At 39.3% G+C, this 24,594-nt stretch overlaps 1 protein-coding gene across 1 annotated transcript in view; it reads left to right on the forward strand.

Moving 5' to 3' along the window:
- The first annotated feature begins 6,585 nt into the window (after positions 1-6,585).
- The window catches only part of drd2a (dopamine receptor D2a), a 32,676-nt gene continuing 14,667 nt past the window's right edge, over positions 6,586-24,594 (forward strand). Inside the window, exons 1-4 of the mRNA XM_072692131.1 lie at positions 6,586-6,819; positions 16,144-16,454; positions 22,297-22,406; positions 24,283-24,419. Of these exons, the coding sequence (XP_072548232.1) occupies positions 16,176-16,454; positions 22,297-22,406; positions 24,283-24,419 (526 nt within the window). The 5' untranslated portion in view covers positions 6,586-6,819; positions 16,144-16,175. The remainder of the gene's footprint in view (positions 6,820-16,143; positions 16,455-22,296; positions 22,407-24,282; positions 24,420-24,594) is intronic.

The raw sequence follows: 24,594 nt of genomic DNA on the forward strand, positions 1-24,594 counted from the left end.
TAACAATGGTATAATCATATATGTTCACTCGGGTGTAAGTAGCAATGTGTGCTGTTTACACTCTTGTGAAAGTAACAAAACTACTTGCACTCCTGTGTAAGTAGCAGAAGCAGTTTCTTTTCCATATAAAGGGTGCAAATAGCCTCACGGTGTGGCCTATACTACTTGTACTTGGGTGCAAATAGGATGAAAATAGTAATAGTAATAGTAAAAATAATTAAAAAAAAAAAAAAAAAAGTTGAGCTGGAGTTGTTTACCACAATCAATAACACTCATGTGTGCCTGTTCAGACTGACCTGTGTGGATTGTTTACCTCCAAACTTGCTTTGGTACTGGGTCACTGAGGGATTTCACACTGAGCGACTCAAAATCCGCAGCATGGATAAAGTGGGCAGAAAGTTCGTCTGCAGGGATGCAGAAGCACCAACTGGCTTTTGCACCACTTGTTTTCATAGAGCACTTCAGATTTCTCCTGGAGAGGCCGGCCTTGGAAACTTGTCATGTTGTCTTTGCTACCAGTCTGCTCCAGTGTACTGGAGGTCCCTATTATCCTTTGCTCATCCTCCACTGGGTCTGAAAACACAGACCTCCCCCAAACAACTGTTCTCCTGAGAGATTCTTGACTTCTCAGCCTCGCTCCTCTCTTCCTTTAACAATTTTGCTATGTCAGTCTATCCTGTCCATTAGTAACTTTGATAGCGTTCTTGAGTTCTTGAGCACTAAAAACAATGAAATGCTAGTTCGGAAATCATGTTCAGTTATGGCTTTTATTAGGACTTCTGCAATTGGCTTTGCGTTCAATACAAGCTTGCTCATCAGTGGGACTTAACAGACACCATCATTGCAGGGGTTTGATATAGGAGTGTATCAATAGGTCTTTAATATGATTTATGCTGAGGCCTGGGGCCAGAGGGGAGTTAAACAGGGGGAATTTCACTGCTGTACGGAGCACCGAACCACATAGTGCTTTAAATTTACTTGATTCAGATCTGTATGGGTATGGTGTTCCCACATGAATTCATCACATACAGACCAGACATTTTAGCTATGTGGACTCACTACATTTAAATCAAGTGTAGACATAAAAAAAGAAGTGTTTGTGATTTTCTGGAATTCGGCCGCTGAGATGTTCTGTAGAACAGATCCTTTTTTTGTGTCTGAAGGACAGTAAATCTTAATAATAATATGTCATGATAATAATCTCTGGAGTTACAATACATCATAACACAACACTTCATTTCAAGGACACTACACAGTCCTACCAACATTCATATTGTACACACAACCAATGGTGAGGGCCCAATATGGGTTGCACATTGTCTCTGTTTTACATTCTATGACTGTACATTACCATAAAATGGCCTGGTGTGGTTTTTTTTGTATATTTCAGTACTCATACTGGAGTAGCCACAACCAGGTGACCTTTATATTTGACTCCTAAGGAAATAGTTTTAAAGGACTTTTAAAGGAAGACCAGAGGATCAGAAGTAGTGCTAGTCAAGAACGTAACTGTGGCTCTGTGAATTCCAGATGACTCTCAGAAACAGTGGACAGTAGAAGGATGTCCTCAAGGAACTTTCTTCCAGATTCCAAGTGACTGACAACTATGCTGGCCATCAGGAATGCATAGAATCCACAACTAGCATTATGTTTCATTCCCTCTGACTGCACAATGTGTTATAAAGCACAGTGTGTCATGAATAACATAATCACAACAAACGGAAGTAACCGAGAGTGAACCAGAGCAGAAGGCCACATTAATGTAAAAGTAAAGTAGCAGCAGTAATATACCCACCAGGTAACCTTTTTCAGCTCTGAACAGGTTATAAATATACTCAAGACAGAGTGACAAGTGACACGCAGTATTGGCTGTTGGATTGGCTTGTGGCCTTTAGAGATGGCTGTTGCCCTTGTTTCTGTTACTGAACTAGACATAAAAACAGCAGCTTATCCCTCAAAATGCCTCGAAACCTGGACTAGGCTTAACACAAGCAGGAACGTATTGTGCTCATCAGTAAAGAAGACAACACTGATTACCCAAGGAAAAAAAACTTAGTCTGTAACACCAGATTGGTGATAATACGCAGGTCAGATCCAATCCAGATTCCAAGACAAGTATAGACGCTCCCAGACTGTCAAATCTGAATGTAAAATGAGAGCATGTTAATTCCACCATTAATTTCATTCCTGGAGTATCTGTATGTGTACACTCAAGCTAATGTCCGATTGGAATGTAAAATAATCACAATTATTAACACATTTCTGTAGTTTGTACCACTGTATAATCAACATAGTCTAACTGCATCATGGTCAAAATTCAGTGACAGGTAAATTCAACAGGAAAAATATATCTCTTGTGAATCACAATGCATTCATTTTGTACAGCAACTTATAGCCAATTGCTGCCAGCAAGTTACTGTACAGTGTTCTTTTTACAGTGTAGGACTTTAACAAGGAGTGGCTCAGTCTAATGCACTACCACTATGTGAGTCTGAGAGAGCACAATTGGTCATGCTCTTCCCCCTCATCACTCTTAAGCAATGTTGAGTGGTACAGATTGCTGTTGTGGTAAGCAGTTTGGTTAGCAGTTTGACCAATGGTTGATGCAAGTGCAGGTACATGGAGACCAATAGTGGCATTGAGAAGACAGGACTTAAGCAGTTTGAGCAATGGCTGATGTAGATGCAAGTACTAAAGTGAAATCTCAGACCTTTTACAGAATTTAGAAATCCCAACCGGATGCATTTTTCACATCCTAAAAAGAACACATAGGAAATCTGGTCACCCTCAGGAAATATTTTTATGTATATATATTTTTAAACCAGTTTATTGGTATCTGAATCCATATCTGAATATTGGAGAGGATGTGTCCCTCCAAATATATGTTGTGACCTTGGAACACTGTGTACTAAAAAAACAAAGTGAAAAACAAGTGTCTATTACAATGTAAGTCACTGCTTTGGAACAGCTGCAGAAACCTGGTCCTGCATTACATTCATAAACCTTCAACGTTTTTCAGTACTTCATACTTTCTTGGTACCTTCCTTGGAGATGCCCCTGGCCTTGTCTGGGTCAGCATCTCAGTGCTGTGCTGCTTTGACTTTAGTACAAGTGTTGGGGCACCCGGGAACAGTGGATGTATTACAGCCGCAATGAGGCTGTTGCTGAGGCTAGGGAGAAAAGAATTGGCATGGATGCTGCTAAGTATTGGGCCCCTGATCAGCACTGGCTGTGTGAAGCCTGTCTTGTTCCATTCTAATGAATCTTTGTTCTGCAATGAACAGCAGCCCTGGCCCCCTGAGTAGCTACCTCAGAAAGGTTCCACAGGTCTTAGAGATGAAGGACTGAGCCAGCCAGACTTAGCATCAGCTACAAGCCACAGTCTTGGATAAAGTAGCCCAATGCCTCAAGATATGAGTTAAAGAGTTCCTAATCAGCTAACTCTCTGCTCGCGGATTTGAGCAAAATGCGCAATGGCACAATACAACTACAGAAAGTGAGATAGTGAGTTCCCTCTGCACTAGTGACTCATTTGTATGTCCTTACTCCATTCTTGAGCAGTGTATGTTGGAGCATGGTCCCCAGGCCATAACAACCTATTGTGCCAACCTGATTCGCATTCACAAAAAGAAAGCCTCATGTAATACTAGGTTCCTTGATATAACCTTTGCATGCTGGAATTGCATCCATGAAATTGTTGTCCTTTTGTTTCAGCAAAGACTGTATTTATTTATTTTTTAATCAAATTACAATTACACCTTTAGAGAACATTTTGTTGAAAAAAAAATATTTTATTAACACAGTTATTGTGTCGTTCCTTGACTTTTTTTTTTTTTACTTTTGTTGAATGCTGTTGACAGATCAGTCCCACTGAGCACAAAGACATTTAAAATGTGCTACTTGGGCAGAGTGAATGTTTTTAAAGGTGCCTTATAATGGATAACTGTATGTATCTTGGCATAGTGAAATAATGAGGGTACATGGAAGAGACAATAACCTCAAAAACTGACAAATCTGGCATAACCGAAACCATACAGAGCCATAAAACGAGTCCCCAAACTCCCAAACTGTACAGTCTTAACTCATTGTATTTACACCCACAAAATGTGTATACACCCATCCCCAAGCTAGCAAAACCATTCAATGCTAAATGTAGTTGCTACCCCTGTTTCTTGGGAGGAAAGAAATTAAACCCAGTCAGAGCATGGCTGTGGTGTGCCATGCAGTGTAGCGAACACAGCTAAAAGCTAATACTTTGGCAAATAGAGAAAAAAGAAGTGTCGACTGGAGAAAGTGCAAGTATTTGTGCAAGGACGCTGCAATTTTCTTGGAAGCATGGGGACTGCAAACAGGTGCTAGGCTGAAAGCTAACCCAGCCAACCAGCTACAATCTCTTCAGCTAGCTAACAGCACTTTATATTGCGAGGACAGCAACTTTATCTGGTAACAGTTACAAAAATAATATGAATGTTTTAGTACAAAGATAGGCTAGGCTAAGTAAGATAGGCTGTGATGTTAATCAGGAAATGAAAACAAAGCTTAGCATTTTCTTTTAGTGAGCCCTCAAACAAATCACTCACCTTTATTTTCTTTTTATTTATAGCATAGCAATTTCACTCCAGATGAAGTCAGTTTGAAACAACTGTGAAATGGTCAAACATGGACCTTAGCTTCAGAGCCAAATCATGGTCAGTCTCTTTTTATAGTCAGGTCAGGTTGCCCCCAAACAGTTTGCACCATTTTTCTTCACAGCATGATAAGTAGTTGATTCACTGTGCAGTTTGCATGATTAGCTAAAGCCTTAATAAATTGAACATTAATTTCAGAAACTGTGCCAGCACGTGTTGCGGCTGTACAAGTGATGTTTGAACTGCACCTCACGTATGTACATTTGCCCCTGAGACTATGGGGGAAGGGATATACAGTTCTAAAGGAGTCAAGGTCAGTTTAACAGCCCCCAGTGTGGTAGCCCCCTATCAAGCTATAAAAGAAGCCAGATAGGTGATAGCATCCACCACAAGCATGAAGCCATACAGCACAGGGTGGGTCAGAGGCAGGTAGTTTCTACAGGGCTGTAGCACCTGTAGATAGGACATCAGTGTCAGGAATGAAAATGCACTATACTGGGTTAGTCTGATAGGACGATAAGATCTCATTCCTGTCATAGTGGCCTGTGCATCACTGACCAAGAAGCATGTCTTGGTTCAAGGCTTATGTAATATGATCTGTCTGACCTCACTTCTAAGCCACCAAAATGTTCCTGCCCCTGGAGATGGACAAGATTACAATCCAAGCACGGGTCAGCCATGGCCTGAACTGAACATGGCATGATCTCTACCAGACTAAACCAGATATAACAGCTTGCTTCTTTTGGCTAGAAGCCACATTTAGCTTCCAAGTAGGCTCCTAAAGCTTGAGGGGAAACCACCAATAGCTCCACAGGTTAAAGCTAGATGTCGCAAACACCACAACCAGGAAGGTAAGATTAGCTTAGTTTCTACTAAGGTGTTAGTCAAGGGTTTGGAGAGAGTGGCTTGCAGCTTATAGCCTCAACAGGGCCGAGTTCTTAATACTTGCCTCAATTGGTTGGCATCAGCTAAATAAACCCTAAAACCAAACCCTGTGGGATGCCACAAAATCTGAGAAACTGTGAGAAAATTGTTACCCAGTCATTCATATTGGTTTCTGCATTGGGGCTGAGAACTGAACTGAATAACACAATCTGGGGTTCAGTGTTCTTCATTGCTTTAAAGGTTCTTCACACTCACATCACATCTCCATTACAAACATATTCTCAAAGGTTCAAAGTCCCATTTGTAGCATCTTTATTTTAAAGGTTATATGCTGGGTAAGGGTGGCGGAGTGGTACTTAACTGGTCCACAGTTTGGTCCTCAAATGTTCGCTTATGTGTTGTGAGTTGGGTTGGAGCCAGTGGAGCACTTGGCAAGATCTTAAAGCTCAGGCCGTGTTACTTGACTGTATATGCAAACAACTTAAATCTTGTGAGAAGATTTAAGATGAAGAAGGAGGTTTTGCATGTGAGCTAGGATTTTACATTACGGTCTCCATCAACACACAGAGGACGGGGAGCATCCACCTCTGTTTCCCAGGAGGAATAAAAAGGAAACCCAGTCAGAGTGTGGCTCTGGTGCGCCATGCGGCGTGTTTGTAGAAATCCAGTAACATGACACTAATGTCAGCTGGCAAAATCTGGTAACACGATACAGCATTTATCTAATAATAGAACTTCAGTTTGTTGGGATGCTGATGCTGATGGATGAGTAATGGTGATGATAGGTGTTTATCATTTTTACATTACCCAAGACGCATGAGTCTTTCTCTTACATCCACAGTCATGTTTATTCAGTAGCCCCGCCTTGTCTCCCCCCACCTCTTCAATCTCCTGGGTAGCCTGTGAAGGTTACCGGGTGCGTAAACGCGCACTCAACGGCTCCGGCGCGGGACGTGGCTACTGGCGCACGTTGCGCAGATGTAGGCTTCGCTCCGGAGCGACCATGAGTGCTTCAGCAGTCAGCGATGCGAACCCGCGGCTGCCACGGGAAGAGCTCGTTTACGCACGGGTTATCTGTGGACCAGAATGATTTGCCTTTTTTGGAAGGGGTCGTTTTCGTTGGAGTGCAGCCTCGCCGCTAGTGGATCAGCGCGGCACGCAGCGAGGAGCGAGTGAGAGAAGGAGCGAGAAGCGAGAGTTCCAGCTGTTCCAGACACATGGACAGGCGCAACGACGGAAGAGCGCTGGATGTAAACGGCTCACCACTGACTGCTTCTTCTCCTTTAATGAAACTTAAGCGGTAAAGGTGCGTAAACGCGCTGCTCGGTCCTCTGATGATCAGAAATGATATGGATCTGAATGTAAACTTACTGAAAATGTTTACTCGGTCGCCCCAGTGTTTGCTTTATGTGTGTTTGTGCGCACAGGGACAGTGTTTGTGGGGTTATTGCTGTGCGTTCTGGTCATTGGGCAAAGTTACAAGAAAGCAGTTGGTCACTTTCCTGTTTCACGAAAGATGAAAGATGTGTGTGTGTGCATATGATGAGAATGCGTGCGCGCGTGATGTCTGTGTGTGCATATGTGAGGGTGTTTTGAGAGAGAGAGAGAGAGAGAGAGAGAGAGAGAGAGAGAGAGAGAGAGAGAGAGCGCAGGGGAAGGACAGTGCTGGTGTCCTGTATCCTGTTTCATTTGTAGTTTGTCCTCAGCACTGGCTATTTTCAGGCAGCATGAATGAGCTATTATAATGCAATAACCAAACCAATTTTAACTTCCAGACCCCGTCTCCTGTTCTCCCGAAGAAGCACTGCTGTTTCCTAAAGAGCTTGTTTTTAAGACTCCTTCTAAATAGGACAGATGAGCATCATATTCCGTACTGCATGTAGGGCTCTGGATGGGCTTTCTTCCAAGCAGCTACTTCTCACACATCTATGCAGTTACTAAGAGTGTTGCACACAGTGCTCCATTTAGAAACCGTGAGGCGAATCATCTACATGAAAAGATATGAGAGCAATGGTCAAGGATGTTTAATGTCCAGAACACATAGCATCCGTTCTGTGGGATACAGGAGTCAACTTTCCTGCTGACTATAAAAATGATGTACTGGTAAAATAGGGCTGTTATGGTGCTGGTGCTATATATATATATATATATATATATATATATATATATATATATATATATATATATATATATATATACACACACACACACACACACACACACACACACACACATATACAGAGATACATTAGCAGTATATATAATAGTTGTACTATTACAGCTATATAGGGCATTTTTAAGTTATATAAATACACATGCATTCATACATGCATGCATATAAGAAAGCAGCTGAGAATATTAATACACAATATATATGTATATTTGTGTATTCATGTATTGATATTGATATTCTCAGCTGCTTAAAGATATGCATATATAAATTATATATATACACACACATTATATAGTCATTATATATTACATTAATATCTTATTGATACAACTATTATATATACACACTACCTTTTTTCTTCATTTTTTATGTTTTACACTTTTTGACATAATTTGAATATGGCAGTTGTGTCAAAATATCATGTAGATTTGCCATTGATCATGAAATATTTACAGAAGTCACACAAAAATCCCAGAGAAAAATACAAATAGAATACACTGCTCACACTGATAAGTTATTATTTCTACATAATGTTTAGATTGGATTTTAACTAGTGTTTTTTGTTAAAAAGATCCTTGATAGATTCTATTTTAGCACATCAATAGTGGCATAAATCAATAACTTAAAACTGGTAAATGTGTGAATTGTGTTAAAAAGAAATATGCCTACATGTATGTATATATGTATTGCCATCAATTCATGTGAGAGTATTTTATTAACTAAATAATGGATAATATTCTACAGACACAGTATTTAGCCTGATTATTATCTTGGGCTCCACTGGAGTGGGTTCCCATAATTAATTCATAAGTTTACAGCGTTGAAGCAACACTACAGCCTGCCCTCCTTAACCCCAGGTCGATTCAGTGACAAGCTCGTTTGGCCACTGAACATGCCCTGCTGCTGTTCAGCAAACACACAGGGCTTGTATCTCATCTTGGCAATCTCGATTTTGCTTCCTCCCTCGCAGTAAGAAGCTAATGCAAGTACACATTACCAACTAGTCTGTAAAGCATGGTGTCAAGGTCACCTGCTGCATTGAGGAAAAAGGCTTTAAATGACACTGGCCTGTTTTATCACTGCCGCCCCCCTCTCTGTTTCTCTATCTTCTGGAAAAAGCATCTACATTTACTCCTACCTAACAGAAAAAGAGAATCTACTGATGTGTTTCCATTTAAGTAGAGGTGAGATAGACTGACAAGACTTCGATCTGTAAGATTGTCTGTATGATTTTCATGCTCATGAGTACAGTGATTCATTTCAGTGTCCCCAAAATAATGAAGTGTGAAATATGTAAATCAATGCAGCTAAAGGTTTCTTTTTTTTATTTGACTCTTTGTCATCTATTTTGAACAGACAGTCACAGTGTGTTCCATCTAGTGTTGTATAGTCCCCCTAAGGTAACTGCTACAGCTTGTAGTGTGATAAGCAATCACTCATATTTTTCTATACAACTGATACAAAAAAACAACAACAAAAAAAAAACATTGCTAGCCTTCCGATCATAATTGGCTAGAAAACTGTCTAAAATAAATACAATAATAACAAATAAAAAGCATGAATTAGGGAGAATGTTTCAATTTGTCCCACTTGGGCTATATTATATACACTCAAAGTTGAAGCCCAACCCAAGACAGAGGAAAACACTTTAGCTCTTTCTTCCAGGTTTTCTAACTCCTGTGTGTGATGACCACTCGCCATAGTCAGACGCCAATCAGCTTGAGTTAAGCTCAGGGGTGGTTCTGGGTGAGGCCAGAGACAGTTCTAGGGGAGGGGGAGCCCAGTGCCCCTGTGACAACAAGCCTGCTGCCATGGAGCCCCCAAATAAGGTGTGAGTCACCAGTGTAAAGACACATTTTCCAGTGTGACCAGGGTCCGACTTTTCCTCATTGTGATTTGTTGAGCTGTTTAAATGAAAGATGAGAATCTATAGAAGTGTTCAATTCTGTTTGAACACTGGTGTTCGTCTCTTATTGTCTATAATGCATGATAAAATAAAACGTAATTGGCCTCAGCCTGGTCCCCCAGTTTAAATGGTCTGGAACCTCCAATGAACATGGCAACAGTTTAAAGTTTCTGCGTGGACACTTGCACTTGTGAAATTTGGAGCTGCATTACATTCATTATCTTTGTAAAAGTGCTAACTAGAGTATGCTAGCAGATAGCAAGTGCTTTAAAAAAAGTAGAATCAGACAAATGTCTACAGTTGACTGATATTTCACATTGATTTTAATGAGATATTCACAGCACTAATGCAGCAGTTCATTTAGCTGCATTCATAACTCTACAGAAGGCCTCAAATTCAGGTTAAATTATCATGCTAATGCTAACTTGGTCATATTGGTGTGTTTTACACATTGGTGTTTTTCATAAGGCCCATCTCATTCTTATAAATGTAAAAAGACTTTCACAATGTCTGCAGAAATGCTATGAGAGGTACTGGAGGATGACATTGTTCTTGGGCTTACAAAACACATCTCAAAGCCTAACATTGGTTTAGTTTTCTTTGATAATGATATTCTTTCTGAAGATGACCCCAGAACTACTGGAAGTGATAAGGAGGGAAAGTCGCCTCTTCATGAATTGCTAAAGGGGTTTATCTAGATGGCGTCTGCAAAGCTGTCAGTGGGCTAAACTCAGTAAGAGGAGTTGGAAACACCACACAGATCATTGTCTGCAAGTTTAAATGCATTGAAGACATATAGATAGCATTGCCCAGGGACTAGACTTTTCACATTAACATGAAAAGATCATCTTAGCAAGAGCATCTTAGTCTTCCATTTGCATCTTTGTGGCAATCATTGTGGTTCAGTCATTGCCCAGGGTGCTGTATGGGTGAAAAGCATCCATAAACTGACAAATCAATTTATTATGTGAATGGATGCATGTGGCCCATTCACATAATTGTGTCTACCGAGCGTAAAGATGTCTTTCACGTAAGACAGAGAGTGAAGATAAGTGCTTTTTGCCTGCAGGCCGAGCCTTTGGATCTTTTTTTTCGGTCTGGTTGAAAAAACTTGACTCTAATGTGGGACTGCGTTTCTTACCTTGGGCTAAATGTCCAGAGTGGATTACACGAGTCAGTTGCTTCCCTGTTGGAGGTCTTGTTTTACCTAAACAAATGCACTGTTCTGTGTGTGTATCCTAGAACACAGATGGGGAAAGCCAAGTGTTTCCATGCATAAAATTGGACAATATGTCTTTCGATAGAAGCCAACTGGAAAATACTACAGTATACAGCCTAATGTGGCATAACAAATCTTGTGCAGCCTCATGATCTTTGGTATTCTTTAGTAATCATTCTGATCTACAGTTAGTTACAGTAAAATCTGTAGAGCCTGTAAAATTGCTTTGGTTTTATTACTAAAGCAAAGGAAATGCGTGAAAGTTTCTCTAATGTCCAGAAAGATTGCATCAGTTTAAGCATTTGGGCATGATTTCTGATGACAGACTTAAGTGTGATAAGAAGGCACTATGAGGCAGTTCTTTTTAAGGAAGCTAAACTCTTTGGGGGTAAAGAAGGACATTCTCTATACCTTCTATTGTGCTCTTGTTGAGAGTGCCCATTAATTTTCTTGAAGATAAAACAGCTGCAGCAAATTGTAACTCCTTACTCAAAGATTGTTGGGGTTCAGTGCCGTTTCTTGTCCATTGTTCTGTGATCAATGGACTCTACAAAATAGGAAAAAGGAATATTTAGCATGAGGCCTTTTAGTGGCTTCTTTTCTGGCTAAGGACTTTAAAGCTGTTGGAGCTCATTTTCCCCCAAATTCCCACTTGAAGAGGTGGAGTCGGGCCCAGTACGCGTCTAAGTCAAATAGCGAATAATTTAATCACTGATTCTCGTGCTAACTGGGAACGGTTCAGGGCGTAAGATACTTTCAATCAAAAGCTTAAATAAGTGTCTCACATGTCTCCTCTTTAATTCTAGTACATATTATAATTATATTATTTTATTAGATATTTATTGTTGATATAAAAAACATAAGGAAAAAATGTCTCCATTGTTCATTAGCAATTGCACAAAACAACCTCAAGCTAAATCCAAGTTATTTAGTAATGCAGCAATTCATAATAATTTAATAATCAACTATTAGACCATCAAGATAGCCGTTAGTTGCAGCACTTAGGTTGAATATAATGTCAGTGATGCGACTGTTCCATTAAACAAACATGGTGTTATGGTGGCAAATGGTTCACTATAGTCTGTGGCAGAGGTCAAGTGTTTGCAGTGCAGTTGTACTGTGTGAGAGCGCTTTTCTTAAACACGTAAAAAAGTCACATTGTGATTACACAAGTGTGCTAAGTCCCAACATTTTTGAGTGCAATGGGAGTGCAGACCAAGATAGGGGGTGGGGTACAAAACAATCAGGCATAGTGTACACCTGGTGCTCACATAATGCCGTGCACCTCTGGAAATTAGCATCAGCAGACTCCATATTGGGTGACAACAGCTGTATGGCATCATGTTGATGGTGTGTTTTTTGAATATACTTTTAATATTCATGTATGAATGTTTGACAGCGAGCAGTTGCTTTTCAGGGATAATTAAAGTTTTATTGGAGTGTTCAATAATGAGCAGTAATAGTAGAAACTAGCTCTGTTGGTTATTATATTACCATGAGAAAAAATTAAGGCTTTAGTGAGGTGCTTCATAACTGAATTTGGATCAAGAGAATATTGTTTTTTCCCCAGACAGTTATCATTGTTCTAAATACTGTCCAGGCTCATCTTAGAAATAGTACAATGAAATAAATGCAGTTATTTAAGACTGAAACTGGCATGGATTTGGCCTGTTGTGGGCCACCCTTCATTTTCCACCCTCCTGTGATTTTCCACCTTCCATTTCTTAATTATGAAGATAATACTTGCTGAGCTAACACATGTAGCAATTTTGCTTGACTGCACATGATCCATAAGTGTGTACTGTATATTAATTATCCCCCGCTATTTAATAAAACTGTCTTCAGACACACTGTGCAATGTACTTGCTTTGTTGAGACAGTTATGAAACAGCCAGGCTCTCATTGCACAGTCCTATTATTTAGCATATGGCGCATATGGGGGAGCCTTGTTTTTGCCTGCGTTTCTTGGACATGGTACAGGGAGTGCAGTAGGCAGGGAGGAGACTTCTGTCCCAGTTAGTCAAGGTACATGCACAGCTCAAACAAGCTTTAAAAGAACAATGAGAACAACATGTGAGAGCCAGTCTTCCATAAACAGAGAAGCGAACCGAAACAGAACAAAGACTGGGAGCAAAGGCTGTAGATATTTAAGCCAAATGGAGATTGAATGCTTGGTCAGAGTGCTCCATCCTACACACTTTAAAAAAAGCCACCAAGAGGGTTTTTTATATAGAAGAAAGACTTTTCATTCCTTGAAGAACTTTTCAATAGATCATTCTTTAAAGAAGCTCTTTCCCAAATCAGATATCTGAAGAATGAATTTATATTTAACGTTTTTTTCCCTCACTTTATTTGGACAGCACACTTTATCCCCCCATAGATTTCCAGCAAACTATCTAGTGAAACTCAGTTGATTCTCAAACGGTATTTGAAATAGGATAAGAAATAGGTTTAGAACCAGGGCAAGGGTTAGGTTTTGAATTAAGGTTAAAGTTAAGGATTGGGTTAGGACCAGTTTAGGGTTAGGGGGAATTAAAGTGAATTTAACAGTTTACATTTTAGTTGAATAAAAAATACAAACATAAGTCAAGTATCTGCGAAGCATCTTAAGTGTACTAGTTAAATATTTTTTTCCTACCCTTACAGACAAATCTTTTCACATGATGTATTTTTTATTTTTCATTTATGATTTTCTCACATCATTATTTATTCATTGACTTTGTTCACATTTTTAATGTCAATTTCATCTCACCCAGAATTACATTGTCGACTATAACATAATCCAAATAATTACTATATTAAAGTAACATAACACAACATGTTAATATAAATGTTACATAACATAATGTAACATACGTAACATAATCTAAAATACAGTAATGTAACATACTGTAATAAAACATAATGTAACATACCATAACAGTGTAACATACCATAATGTAACATAACATACCATATTATAAGGTAATATACCATACCATAATGTAAAAATGTAATGTAACGTCATAACACAATGTAACATAACATACCTTAATGTATGGTAAGGTAACATACAACACCATAACATACTGTTACATAATGTAACATAACAACCTAACATAACACACCATAACACATTGTAAGATACTGTGATGTAACTTAACATAATTTCACATATTAGTAGGGAGTTCCCTTCTCACGAAAGGGGGTAAGATTGCGGTATTAGGGTTAGGTGTAGGGTTAGATTTAAGGGGAAAGGTTAGGGTTAGGGTTAGGTGTAGGGTTACATTCAATAGGCAATCATTTACATTCAACTTTCTTCAGTTGAATGTTAGACAAATAGCAGGTTACCATCTACGAGACATCTGTAATAGACCATCCAAGTGAAGTGTTGCCAAATCGTGGAAACCAGGTTTATGCTGGTCTGGGGCTGGTCTGGTTCACTGGTGTATGCTGATTTTTGCAGCAGGGCAGTGTAACGGGCAGCTTAGATTATGTAAGGAACTAAAAATGTATTTTAGGGTTGTTTTTTTTTTGTGTCTGTGAGGATATATGTGATTAATGCGACTAGTCCAAAAATATTACACAGAATCACATGTACATTTGTTTAGGAACAAAGAGAAAGGTTTAGGTAACACAACAAGTCAGCTAATCATACAGCAGTGCTAGCTCATCTACATGGATCCAAAGGTGATTTTCTTACCTTCTTACCTTCTTACCTTCTTTCTTTCTTTAAATTCGAGTGGAGCCTTTGTAAGCTGAGATAATATTTACTGCTTAAAGGCATCATTTGCATTAGACAGTGATATTCTTTTCCAAGTTAGCTTTTCCAAGTTATTTTGACATTTTTAATTCAGTGATTGGATTTTAAACCTGTTACTGGTTACAGATTGCTATCTCTGACATGGTCTCAAGCTTTAAAAAATTGTTATATAATAATAAATGGTGATACATGTATTTGTTCCGAACTGTGATGATATGGACATTACCATTCGGGGAATGAAATAGTGTGGAGAATATATGGTAGACTATGTGTCCTACATAAAAATAAGACCTATGTGAGAGTGTGTGTTCACTGTTTACATGTTGCTGCCTAATACGCTACAGATTGCATCAAATACCTAAGTGACATAAAAAAAAGTGGAAAAAACTACCTTAGATTTATGGCTCTTTTGGTGATTCCACCCTGTGTGTCTGATTTGTAAAATAGGTAAAAAGGTATCTTGGTCATAGTTATAGTTTGTAAATAACAAAAGGGGAACTAAATCGGTAAAGTGGCACCCTGAGGCGTATCAGCGCTGCAACTAGTTTTTAAAGTTTATATTGAATTGTCTATTTCTCCATAATGGACACTAAAATGTCTTTATATCGTTGCTGTCCAGTGAAAAACATGTATCTCCAAAATGGTGACTTTACAGGAGGAAAAACGTGATCAAACTTTGAATGGACATCAATGTAAAATAATAGTTTAAGTAATTTAGAGCATTTCTATTGGTCTGTTCATCCAGAATAAAGAGCAGCTACAGGGTTCAGACTATGGAGAAAATGTTCTGCCAGAATTGAAAAGCATGTGCTTTTTCTGAGTCACATGAAGTCACCCACCCCATCTTTTTGTTGGAGTCTTGCCCAAGGATTCTTATTGGAGTAGCATGTTATGTTGGCCATTGCACTAGCAGGTTTGTTGGCCTGACTGAACCCCAGTCTGCCACACCAAGTGATAGAGGCATGATAATGGCAGAGGGAAGGCTGTTCTATCAACCCTGAGAAAGCAAGGCCAGTTGTGCTGTTTGGGACACCTGGTCACAGATGGTTGAGGCATCACCGGGGATCAAACCTGAGAATTTTGATTAGTAGGTCTCAATAGGTTAATTAGAAGGTCTCAGAACTCCTCGGGACCCCCTGTACTTTGAACCTTGAATATCATTCACACTGTGTCCCCATTTGATCACATATTATTCACAATATGTCACGTGACCACATATGAACTGAAACCACCATAGATAAGAACCAATTAGGAACCTTTCTTTTTGAGGAAAAAATAAATAAAAATTATTTAAAAAATAGACATTGAACCTTTACAGTATGTGGAGATCTGTAACATTTATCTGTTACACCTGTTACTATAAACATCTTGTTTACAAATTATTTAGGAATTATCCAATGATCAATTCTGATTAAAGCTTTTAGTTTTTCTTTTGACATTGCAAAAAAGGCCAGGACTATTGGTGCCATTAGTTTGAGAGTATAGTATTTTCCTAGTTCACATTTAGCAAACCCAGTAGCACCAAACACTAAGAAACATGAACATACTTTTAGTGGTCCCACTATAAACACCTTCTTTCTGTGCTTTTAGGGCCTCTTTTGGGCCTTGGTCCCTCACAGCTGATGGAAACCTTCAGAGAAAATGCCTATAACGAGAGCTTCTTGGAAGATGGCTTGCACGGCTTCAATGCTACAGATGGTGGCAGGAGGCACCAGTACAATTACTACGCCATGCTCCTCACCCTGCTCATCTTCGTCATCGTCTTTGGCAACGTGCTTGTCTGCATGGCTGTGTCCAGAGAGAAAGCCCTGCAGACCACCACTAACTACCTGATCGTCAGCTTGGCTGTGGCTGACCTGTTAGTGGCTACGCTGGTTATGCCATGGGTGGTATACCTTGAGGTAGGTTTTAATGCAGACACTGAGCACACAAATGAAAACAGGTGGCAATTCCAGGTATGTTTGTCAAGTAATGTACAATAGTAAGTATTCAATAAACTATAATTTTTTTTAAAAAAAGGGAAAAATTAGGTTGCATCAACTTGGGATTTTTTTGTTGGTTTCTATATAGTCACAATTACAAATTAGTTTTTTCAACTTTTTAGTGCTTGATAAAAAAAGCTTTATACAAAAGTCCCACTGATTCTCTTTGACATATCTACCAGAGGCAGATCATATCTGCCGAATATCATTTATTTTACTCCAAACTTGGATACACAGGGTGCATTATTTACATCATGCCATCTTAAACCACTGATTTCTGGTAATATCTGAAGAAAATCCCTGTATTTTTTAATATCACAAAAAATTATAAAAAAATATTGCAGTATCAGTTTTTTTTCCTATACTATGCAGCCATGGTCTTTACAGATCAATTACTGATGCTCACACACTCAAATCTATTACATTTAACACATGCAATTTAAAGAGTTCAACTGCATTTATTAGATATTTGAATTTTAAGTAATTTGCGATGTTGATCATCATCTACAAAGCATCTACCATCAAAAAAATATCCTGTTATACATTTTCTATGTAAATATCTAATACATAAACATTTGTAAAATATGTGAGCAGCAGCATCAGTACTCATTGTCGTTCATTAAAATCAATTGTAATGGATTGTTTTTTAATAAATAAATTATTATTCTGATCACGCATTCCCAAAAGAATATTGTAAAAAGTCCATGATGTATTCCCTAAAGAAACGCAATCAAATGGAACTGCTGCATAAGCAGAGATTACACTCACATACTCAATGCACAACAATACATACCTTAATGCTCAAAAACATACATTTTACTGACGTCTTTTGTAGCTGTATGAAAGGCCAGACACATCGACAGCCCCGAGACACGGACGGTTCTCACAGGTAGACAATTAGGGCTTTTCAAATAGTTCCTTTTTTTATGAGATGAGACATTTCTTCATTTTGTGTGGTGCTGTTTTGTAAATGACAGCAGATTGTCAACAAAGCCTCCGTCAATATTCCATTAAAAGCAAGCAGAACCTTGCTGCACAACATTCTCAGTCACATGTCTGGTAGCAGAGCTTGTCCAACCATCAGAATAGAAGGAAAACAAATAAAAACGTGATGACACCGAACACTGAATACACTGTCCTGCATGTATACTGGATTGCTATTCAGTAGTATTTTTTAAAAACAATTTCTTTTCATTTTTATCCCCAATTTCTACCCAATTTGAAATGCCAATTGCCCATTCCCCGTTCATAAGAAGACTAGCGCGTCTTCTCCTACACATGTTGAGCCAGCCACCGTCTCGGTTTTTTTTATAATGCCACTAATGCAGCATTGCTAGGCAGCCAGCATGCTCAAAAGAAAGATCACTAGAAGTGATGTGTTGAGGAAGTGCCCTCAACCAATTGCCAATTGTGCTCCCTTAGACTCTGGTTGCTGATGGCACAAGCAGCATGACCTAGGATTCGAACCAGCTGGGATATCCGATATCCCAGAAATTTTCCAGACCCGGAGGAACTGTATTTTGGCACATAATTGTCCAATATTACGAATTGTGCCAGATATTACCTGGATTTGTCCTGTCTGCCCCCTAGTACAAAATCCGGCTAATCTCTGAGCGAGCCCATGTGGGAATAGAGCAGGTAATTTGGCAGAGAATTCAGCTCCTCTACCATTTTCGATGTGCTGTAAACAAATACAACAGTTTTGTCATCATCTTTAATTTTATAATTTAGTACTATTGTTCTACTAATGTCCAAAAATGAAATAAATAACTGTATAAAGTGTAACTTGGTCTAAATACAGGTATTTCATCTGCTCTCGGATTCTATATTTCCAATGCTTGTATTTCGTTACATCCCAATCCTGATTATACTGAGACTTGATGTCAGTCTGCCATGCTCTATATGGACTTCCAGTAACAAACCTTGCAACGTTTCATTGTTACTTATTATGTCCAAAACCTGAATAGCTTTCAGTGGGCAGTAGAGTAGCTGTGTGGTTGAGAGGGCTTCTGTGAGATATCCATTCTTAGCCATTCTGCGGTTCACAATGTTTTTTTGGACCACAAACTGCAGAAGAGAAGCCTCTCTTGCGTGTGACACTGAGCCATTCTGATTTGTGATCAAATTACCCACCAAATCCATAAGCTAGGTGCCGTCACGTTAGGGTCTCTGCCACGAATGCTGCAGTGACTGAAATCCCCAGACAGCGAAATGCACAGTGGGAAATGCTCTAGAAAAATGATGTGTTGCGTGAAATTTAAGATAAAGTCTCTATAAAGCCTTCTGCATGCAGAGGCTACAGTAAAGAGTTTCCTGGTACATACTAAGTGATTTTATTTTCAGTAAGCAGTTCATAGTCATAATACAAATTAGATTTTCTGCTTCGTTCTGCTCACCAATAGGCACAATAGAGACACTGCGGAGAAAGGCTGAAAAACGGCTCAGATTAAATTGTGCTCTTCCACGTTTATTAGTGCAGCAGGAAGATATGGCTTTCCATAGTGATGATGGCAGTGACCCGTGGGTGACTTGTAGTGGCTGTACATTTATCACATAATACACAGTTCAGTTCAAAAGAGGCCTCCTTTGCCAATGTATGTCCAGTTTTCATTTTCTGTGCTTTATCGGCAATGCATAGGCAGCAAAATGCAATGAAAACTGTTTTTCATTTCATGTGTGTGTGTGTGTGTGTGTGGAAGCAGAGCTAAGGAGAAAAGAAGCACTTAAGCACATTCTGCTTGATGGTCGTGAAATGGTTTTAAATACTCCTCAAGTGCGGTTCGGACATGTCCTAGCAACACATGGCTTTTTAATTCAGTTCTGTGCAAATGTATTTCAGCAGTTATACCAGGAATTTTGGAAAATAACCCTATTACACTGGACTGAGGACGATTACTGAAATTGCTCAAATCGGTCATCATATTTCAGATTTCCCATTTTTTCCCCTTGTATAGTGCTTCTACATTACCCCAGAGAAAAGATGTTTAAAAGAAGTGAATAAGACAACTTTGCAAGACCTTCAAGGGATGTTTCGATGTAGGCATACGTCTTAATCCGTCAATCAGGGTGCAGAGAGGGGACTCATTTGGTGAAAGTCTTTCTTTTGAAGCCTGAAATGTGACAAAGAATGCATTTACTGAGTATTTTCGGTCATTTTGGATGCATGTATGTGCTTTTGCTTGAGTTAACTTTTTTTCAAGCCTGTTTACAACTACGGGTGTCCCGAACAGATCCAGTAGATTGAGATCAGGGCCAATTCACCCATATTTTAAAGGATCAGGGATCAGTATTTTAATCACAATCACAAACCGAGGTGTTCAGAACAGCATCTGGTGTCCTCTTGTAGCACCATTAATGAACATTACCTGAAGTGATGTTCTCAGAGGGTAAATAAAAGAGATAAGAGTGTGTGGTGTTGAGATATTTTACAGTGGAACATACAAAAATAAAAAAATATTTATATATATATATATATATAGAACCACACACACACACACACCTTTCGTTTGTTTTTTTAATCAGCTGAAGAGCCCATTAAGAATGGAGCAGAGGCTAACACTTATGCTAAAACACACACATGCTACAGAAACCCAAATCATAGCACAATTACCCAAGATAAACCAGTTAACCAACAACAACAGAAATCAGTCCAGACTGTATATAACTACACACACACAGACAAGTGATTTGACAGCAGTGTTTTAAAGGAACTGGGAGGGCTGAATAGTACTTAGGACTTGCTAGCTTCGTCGGGTTCATCGCTACATACGTCTTGCTCTGAACAGCTAGCCCTAGAGCTTCTCAGGCAGCTGTGGAGAGCGAGCTGTGTGTTGCTTTTAAGCTGATGAAGCTAGCTGGGTGCTATGGTCAGGCAGATACCCACAGTGGCACTAGCTCCAGTCTGCCCTTTATCCGGTCGGCTAGCATTCGCTTTTAGCCTTTTTAGGGTATATGTAGCCACTTTACAACTTTGTTGCACCCACCTGAATAATCTACATTTTGGTCAGGCTGGCCCAAAACTGAATGTCCTTGTACATGTCACATTAGTCCATTTTTTCAGGCCTCTTAGTTGGCTCTGTTGTGAAAGGCTCACCGCAATAATTACACAATAATTACACAATCTCAATCCGATCTTTTTACTAATTGGCAAAAGGACATTTTTTCTTAGATTCAACCTTTTAGCATGGTGCTCTTTTAGCTGAGGCTCATTACAGCTGAGTTAAAAAAAAAAAAACTGTTGATGAACTGATCCAGACAACCCACAGCCGCTTTCATTAGAGGTGTCAAATAATTCTTTAATCAATGGAAGAGATGCAAACTCCAGAGGCGAGAACGCAGGCCCATCAAGCAGGGATCTGAGCCCCTCAGCCTGCCTGAGGACACACATTAATCAGAAGCTGCTGCCGACAGCACTGGCAGGCCGCTCAGGAGACGGGAAGTGAGGATGAGATTGACCTGAGCTAGATTAGTTCCCTGCCAAGTTTATGGCACATAACAGCATTGAAGCCAAACAGTCTCAGAGTTATTGGGTCCAAATACGACTGCGTTCAGTGCCTCGGCAGAAACCGTTCGCATTAGATTCAGCAGTTCCTGTGGGGAGAAATAACATAACTGGCAGTTTTCATTCACATGGTAATGGGAGTATAATTTGCACAATATGTACACTGTGCAGTTTAACAGACAGGCTGATATTTACCTGCTCAAAGCAGTGTGACTTAGCAAAGGTGAGGTTTTAGAATATTAAAAGCTGTAGCTCCCGCATGTAGACACACATACACTTTTAAAAACAAAGGTCCTGAAACTCTGAGCATTGTTGTAGAAGAAGATTTTGTGGTTCCCTAAAGAACCTTTCAAAGGATAGTTCTTTGAACAATCACTGTTGAGTTTTTGAGGTGTGTGTGTGTGAAAAATCATATTTACATACTTTAAGAACCTCAGTATAAAAGTCAATATTCTACAGCAGTTTTGGTCTTCTTTATTTAGATGCTACAGATTGTTAACAAATGGGTGGAACTCAACAGTGTTAAATGTGAAGGAACAGGTTTAGGATCAGAGTGGTGGTGAAGTTTAGGTTTTTGGTTGCTGTTAAGATTAGAGTTATTCTTAGGGCCAGAATGGTGATATGGTTTAGATTTGGGATTGGGGTCCAGGTTATGTTTAGGACCACATTTAGATTAAGGACCAGGATGATAGGTTTAGATTTTGGATTGAGATTAGAGTTAGGTTTAGGGCCAGGATGGTGGTTCGATTAGGATTTTGGGTTGAGGTTAAGTTTATTGGCAGGACCAGGGTGATGGTTAGAGTTTGGACATAGAGTGGGGTTAGGTATAGGTTCAGGAACAGGGTGATGGTTAGATTTAGATTGTAAGTTGAGGTAAAAGTTAGAGTTCGATTTAGGTCAGAGTGGTTTGTTTTGGATTAAAGTTACAATTAGGACTAGGTTTAGGACCAGGGTTATGGTCAGGTTTAGGTTTTGGGTTAAGGTTTGGTATATGTTTCAGTCCAGGGCGATGGGTAGGTTTATGTTTTAGGGAAGAGGTTAGGTTTTGGGTTAAAGTTTGGTATATGTTTCAGTCCAGGGTGATACGTAGGTTTATGTTTTAGGGTCGAGGTTAGGTTAAAGGTCGGGTTTAGGACAAAGTAAACAATTCATTTACAATATGAATTAATGTAAAAGTAGAATCTCAGTGCACTACCTAAGGAAACTAAGGTCCTTATTGGTAATTATATATGTGTATGTTGTCTTTCTGTTTCCCCACAGGTGGTGGGAGAATGGAGGTTCAGCACAATCCACTGTGACATCTTTGTCACCCTTGATGTGATGATGTGCACAGCCAGCATCCTTAATCTTTGTGCCATTAGTATTGATAGGTAAGTATCTATGATAATCACCCTCATTATCACTAGTGGCTCTGCATTAATGCAGGGTAACGAGCAGCAGGTCCTAGTGCTTTGGAGAGAGCTTCATAAATACGCTTCAGGAGAAATGTGTCTTTTGCATTTCTTTTAAGTGGATTAGATTAAGGCACAAAATGTCACATGCAGTCAATTTCAAAGTATATTGCTTTTCTGGCTGCCGCACATTAGGCTTTAACCTCTATTGAGTTCCTGAATGGCCTCCAAAGTTCCATAAAGACTTTAACATTAAACATAATTGAGTAAACAATATAAATGCTAATCGAGGTAAACTCCATGTGAAAAGCTTAGTGAATCAAATTTACAGTACATCCACCTAATCATCCTGCCAATAACAGAGAGCTGTAGGAGGCATGTACCATTTGCGTTGGGGTCAGGACTGTTGATAAGAATGAACAAAAATGCCATACATTATCTTTCATATTTAGTGTTGCAGTCAAAAGGATTATTATGCAAAATCGACTGCCATAGAAAGTCCAGAACAGAACAGTCTAGAACAGTGAACAGCATTCCTGTAGACATTTTCATGTAAGATCGAGGATCAATATACATATACAATACCAAAGCTTATACAATTAAAACAATCAATAAAAATGAAACTGATAAACCATATACAAAGACAAACAGCAATTAGGAAGCACTTGGCTTCATTTATGACTTTAAAGCGTTGGCCACTGACCGTACTGCCAATGTTTTGGGGTGAAAGGACTGGGCATATCCCACCGCTAAGGACATACTAATGAGATTCAACTAGTAATTATTTCAGCCTGCTTAAACTGACCTTGTCCAGGCTATCTCGACAAATATGAATATTTAAATAGGTATTATGAAGGATGATGCCGTGCAGTTTAAAGTTCAGCAGGATTAACAGCTTCTACCATGATATAAATCTTCTTGCTGATTCAAATTGAGGCCTTGGAAACACTGATGAGTTTCAGGTTTCAGTAGGTTGTATTTTTTGTTGTTGCTCAAATGAAGGGGCATCAGTGTAACAGGATGCTTAGTTTTTGTTTTTTAAATTTTTCTTGAATATTTAAAAGTATATCTTCTCATTACTCTCATTGGGGGTTTAACAATCAATAAAAAAAAAACCTGATAAATAAATGAAATGAATAGAAAAGCAGAAAAACACATTGAACCTTTAACAGCAGGGATATTATGACTATTTTAATGTTAAGATAAATGGAGATTAAAAACATACAACAGAAGATCTAGTAAACTATAGAGAAACAAAGACAAATAGCAAATTCAGGGGCAAAACACTGTATTGTGTATCGGCAGTACTGAAAGCAGGCAAACCACACCTACTGTATCCACATATGACTGCATATGTTTGTGTGTGTGTGTGGGGGGGGGGGAGTTCTGTCTGATTTTGGTCTTACGTGGGAAATATGTTAGACCTGATAAATGAAAAGACATTAGCTAGGCAGGTTTGAAATGATGACAAATTTACCACCATGCTAACATTAGCTTAGATTACATGCCAGAAAAAAAACCTTACATCCAATCTATCATTCTTTGAATAAGGTTTTTTGCCAGTGCTCTGGAAAGCTAGTCCATCTTCACAGAATTGCTACGAAAGAACGCCTTTGCGGTTGTTGGATAGATCAGTTGGGGAAAGTAAGAAGACATATTTCACTTAACAATTTACAGAGCTTACATTTCTGGGGAATTGTTAACCTGACAGATATCTGAGGTTTTCTCTTTTCTTTTCTGAGGTGGTGAAGGTTTGGTTCTGTTGATGCAGTGGTGCAGTAGGTATTTTGGCCTTCAGAAGTTGACGTTAATAGCGCCCCACTCTGCTGATATAATCCACTCCATCTCCCTCCAGGTACACAGCGGTTGCTATGCCAATGCTCTATAACACACGCTACAGCTCCAAGAGGAGAGTCACAGTGATGATCTCGGTGGTGTGGATCTTGTCCTTTGCCATATCATGCCCCCTGCTGTTTGGACTCAATAACACAGGTATTGTCTACCAAAGGAGCCTGAAGGTCTGGCTTTGTATCAGCTCGATTAATTAGTTCAGTGGTGAGGAAATAAGGGCTGGTGTCCAGCGCTGTATGGCGATTTCTCTGCTTTCCCTGCTCTGGAACAGAAATGCAGCCCTCCAGGGCTGGAGCTCCCCACCCCTGATGAAGTA

The sequence above is a fragment of the Salminus brasiliensis genome, chromosome 11 (assembly GCF_030463535.1).
Source record: "Salminus brasiliensis chromosome 11, fSalBra1.hap2, whole genome shotgun sequence".
In the NCBI taxonomy this organism is placed as follows: Eukaryota; Metazoa; Chordata; class Actinopteri; order Characiformes; family Bryconidae; genus Salminus; species Salminus brasiliensis.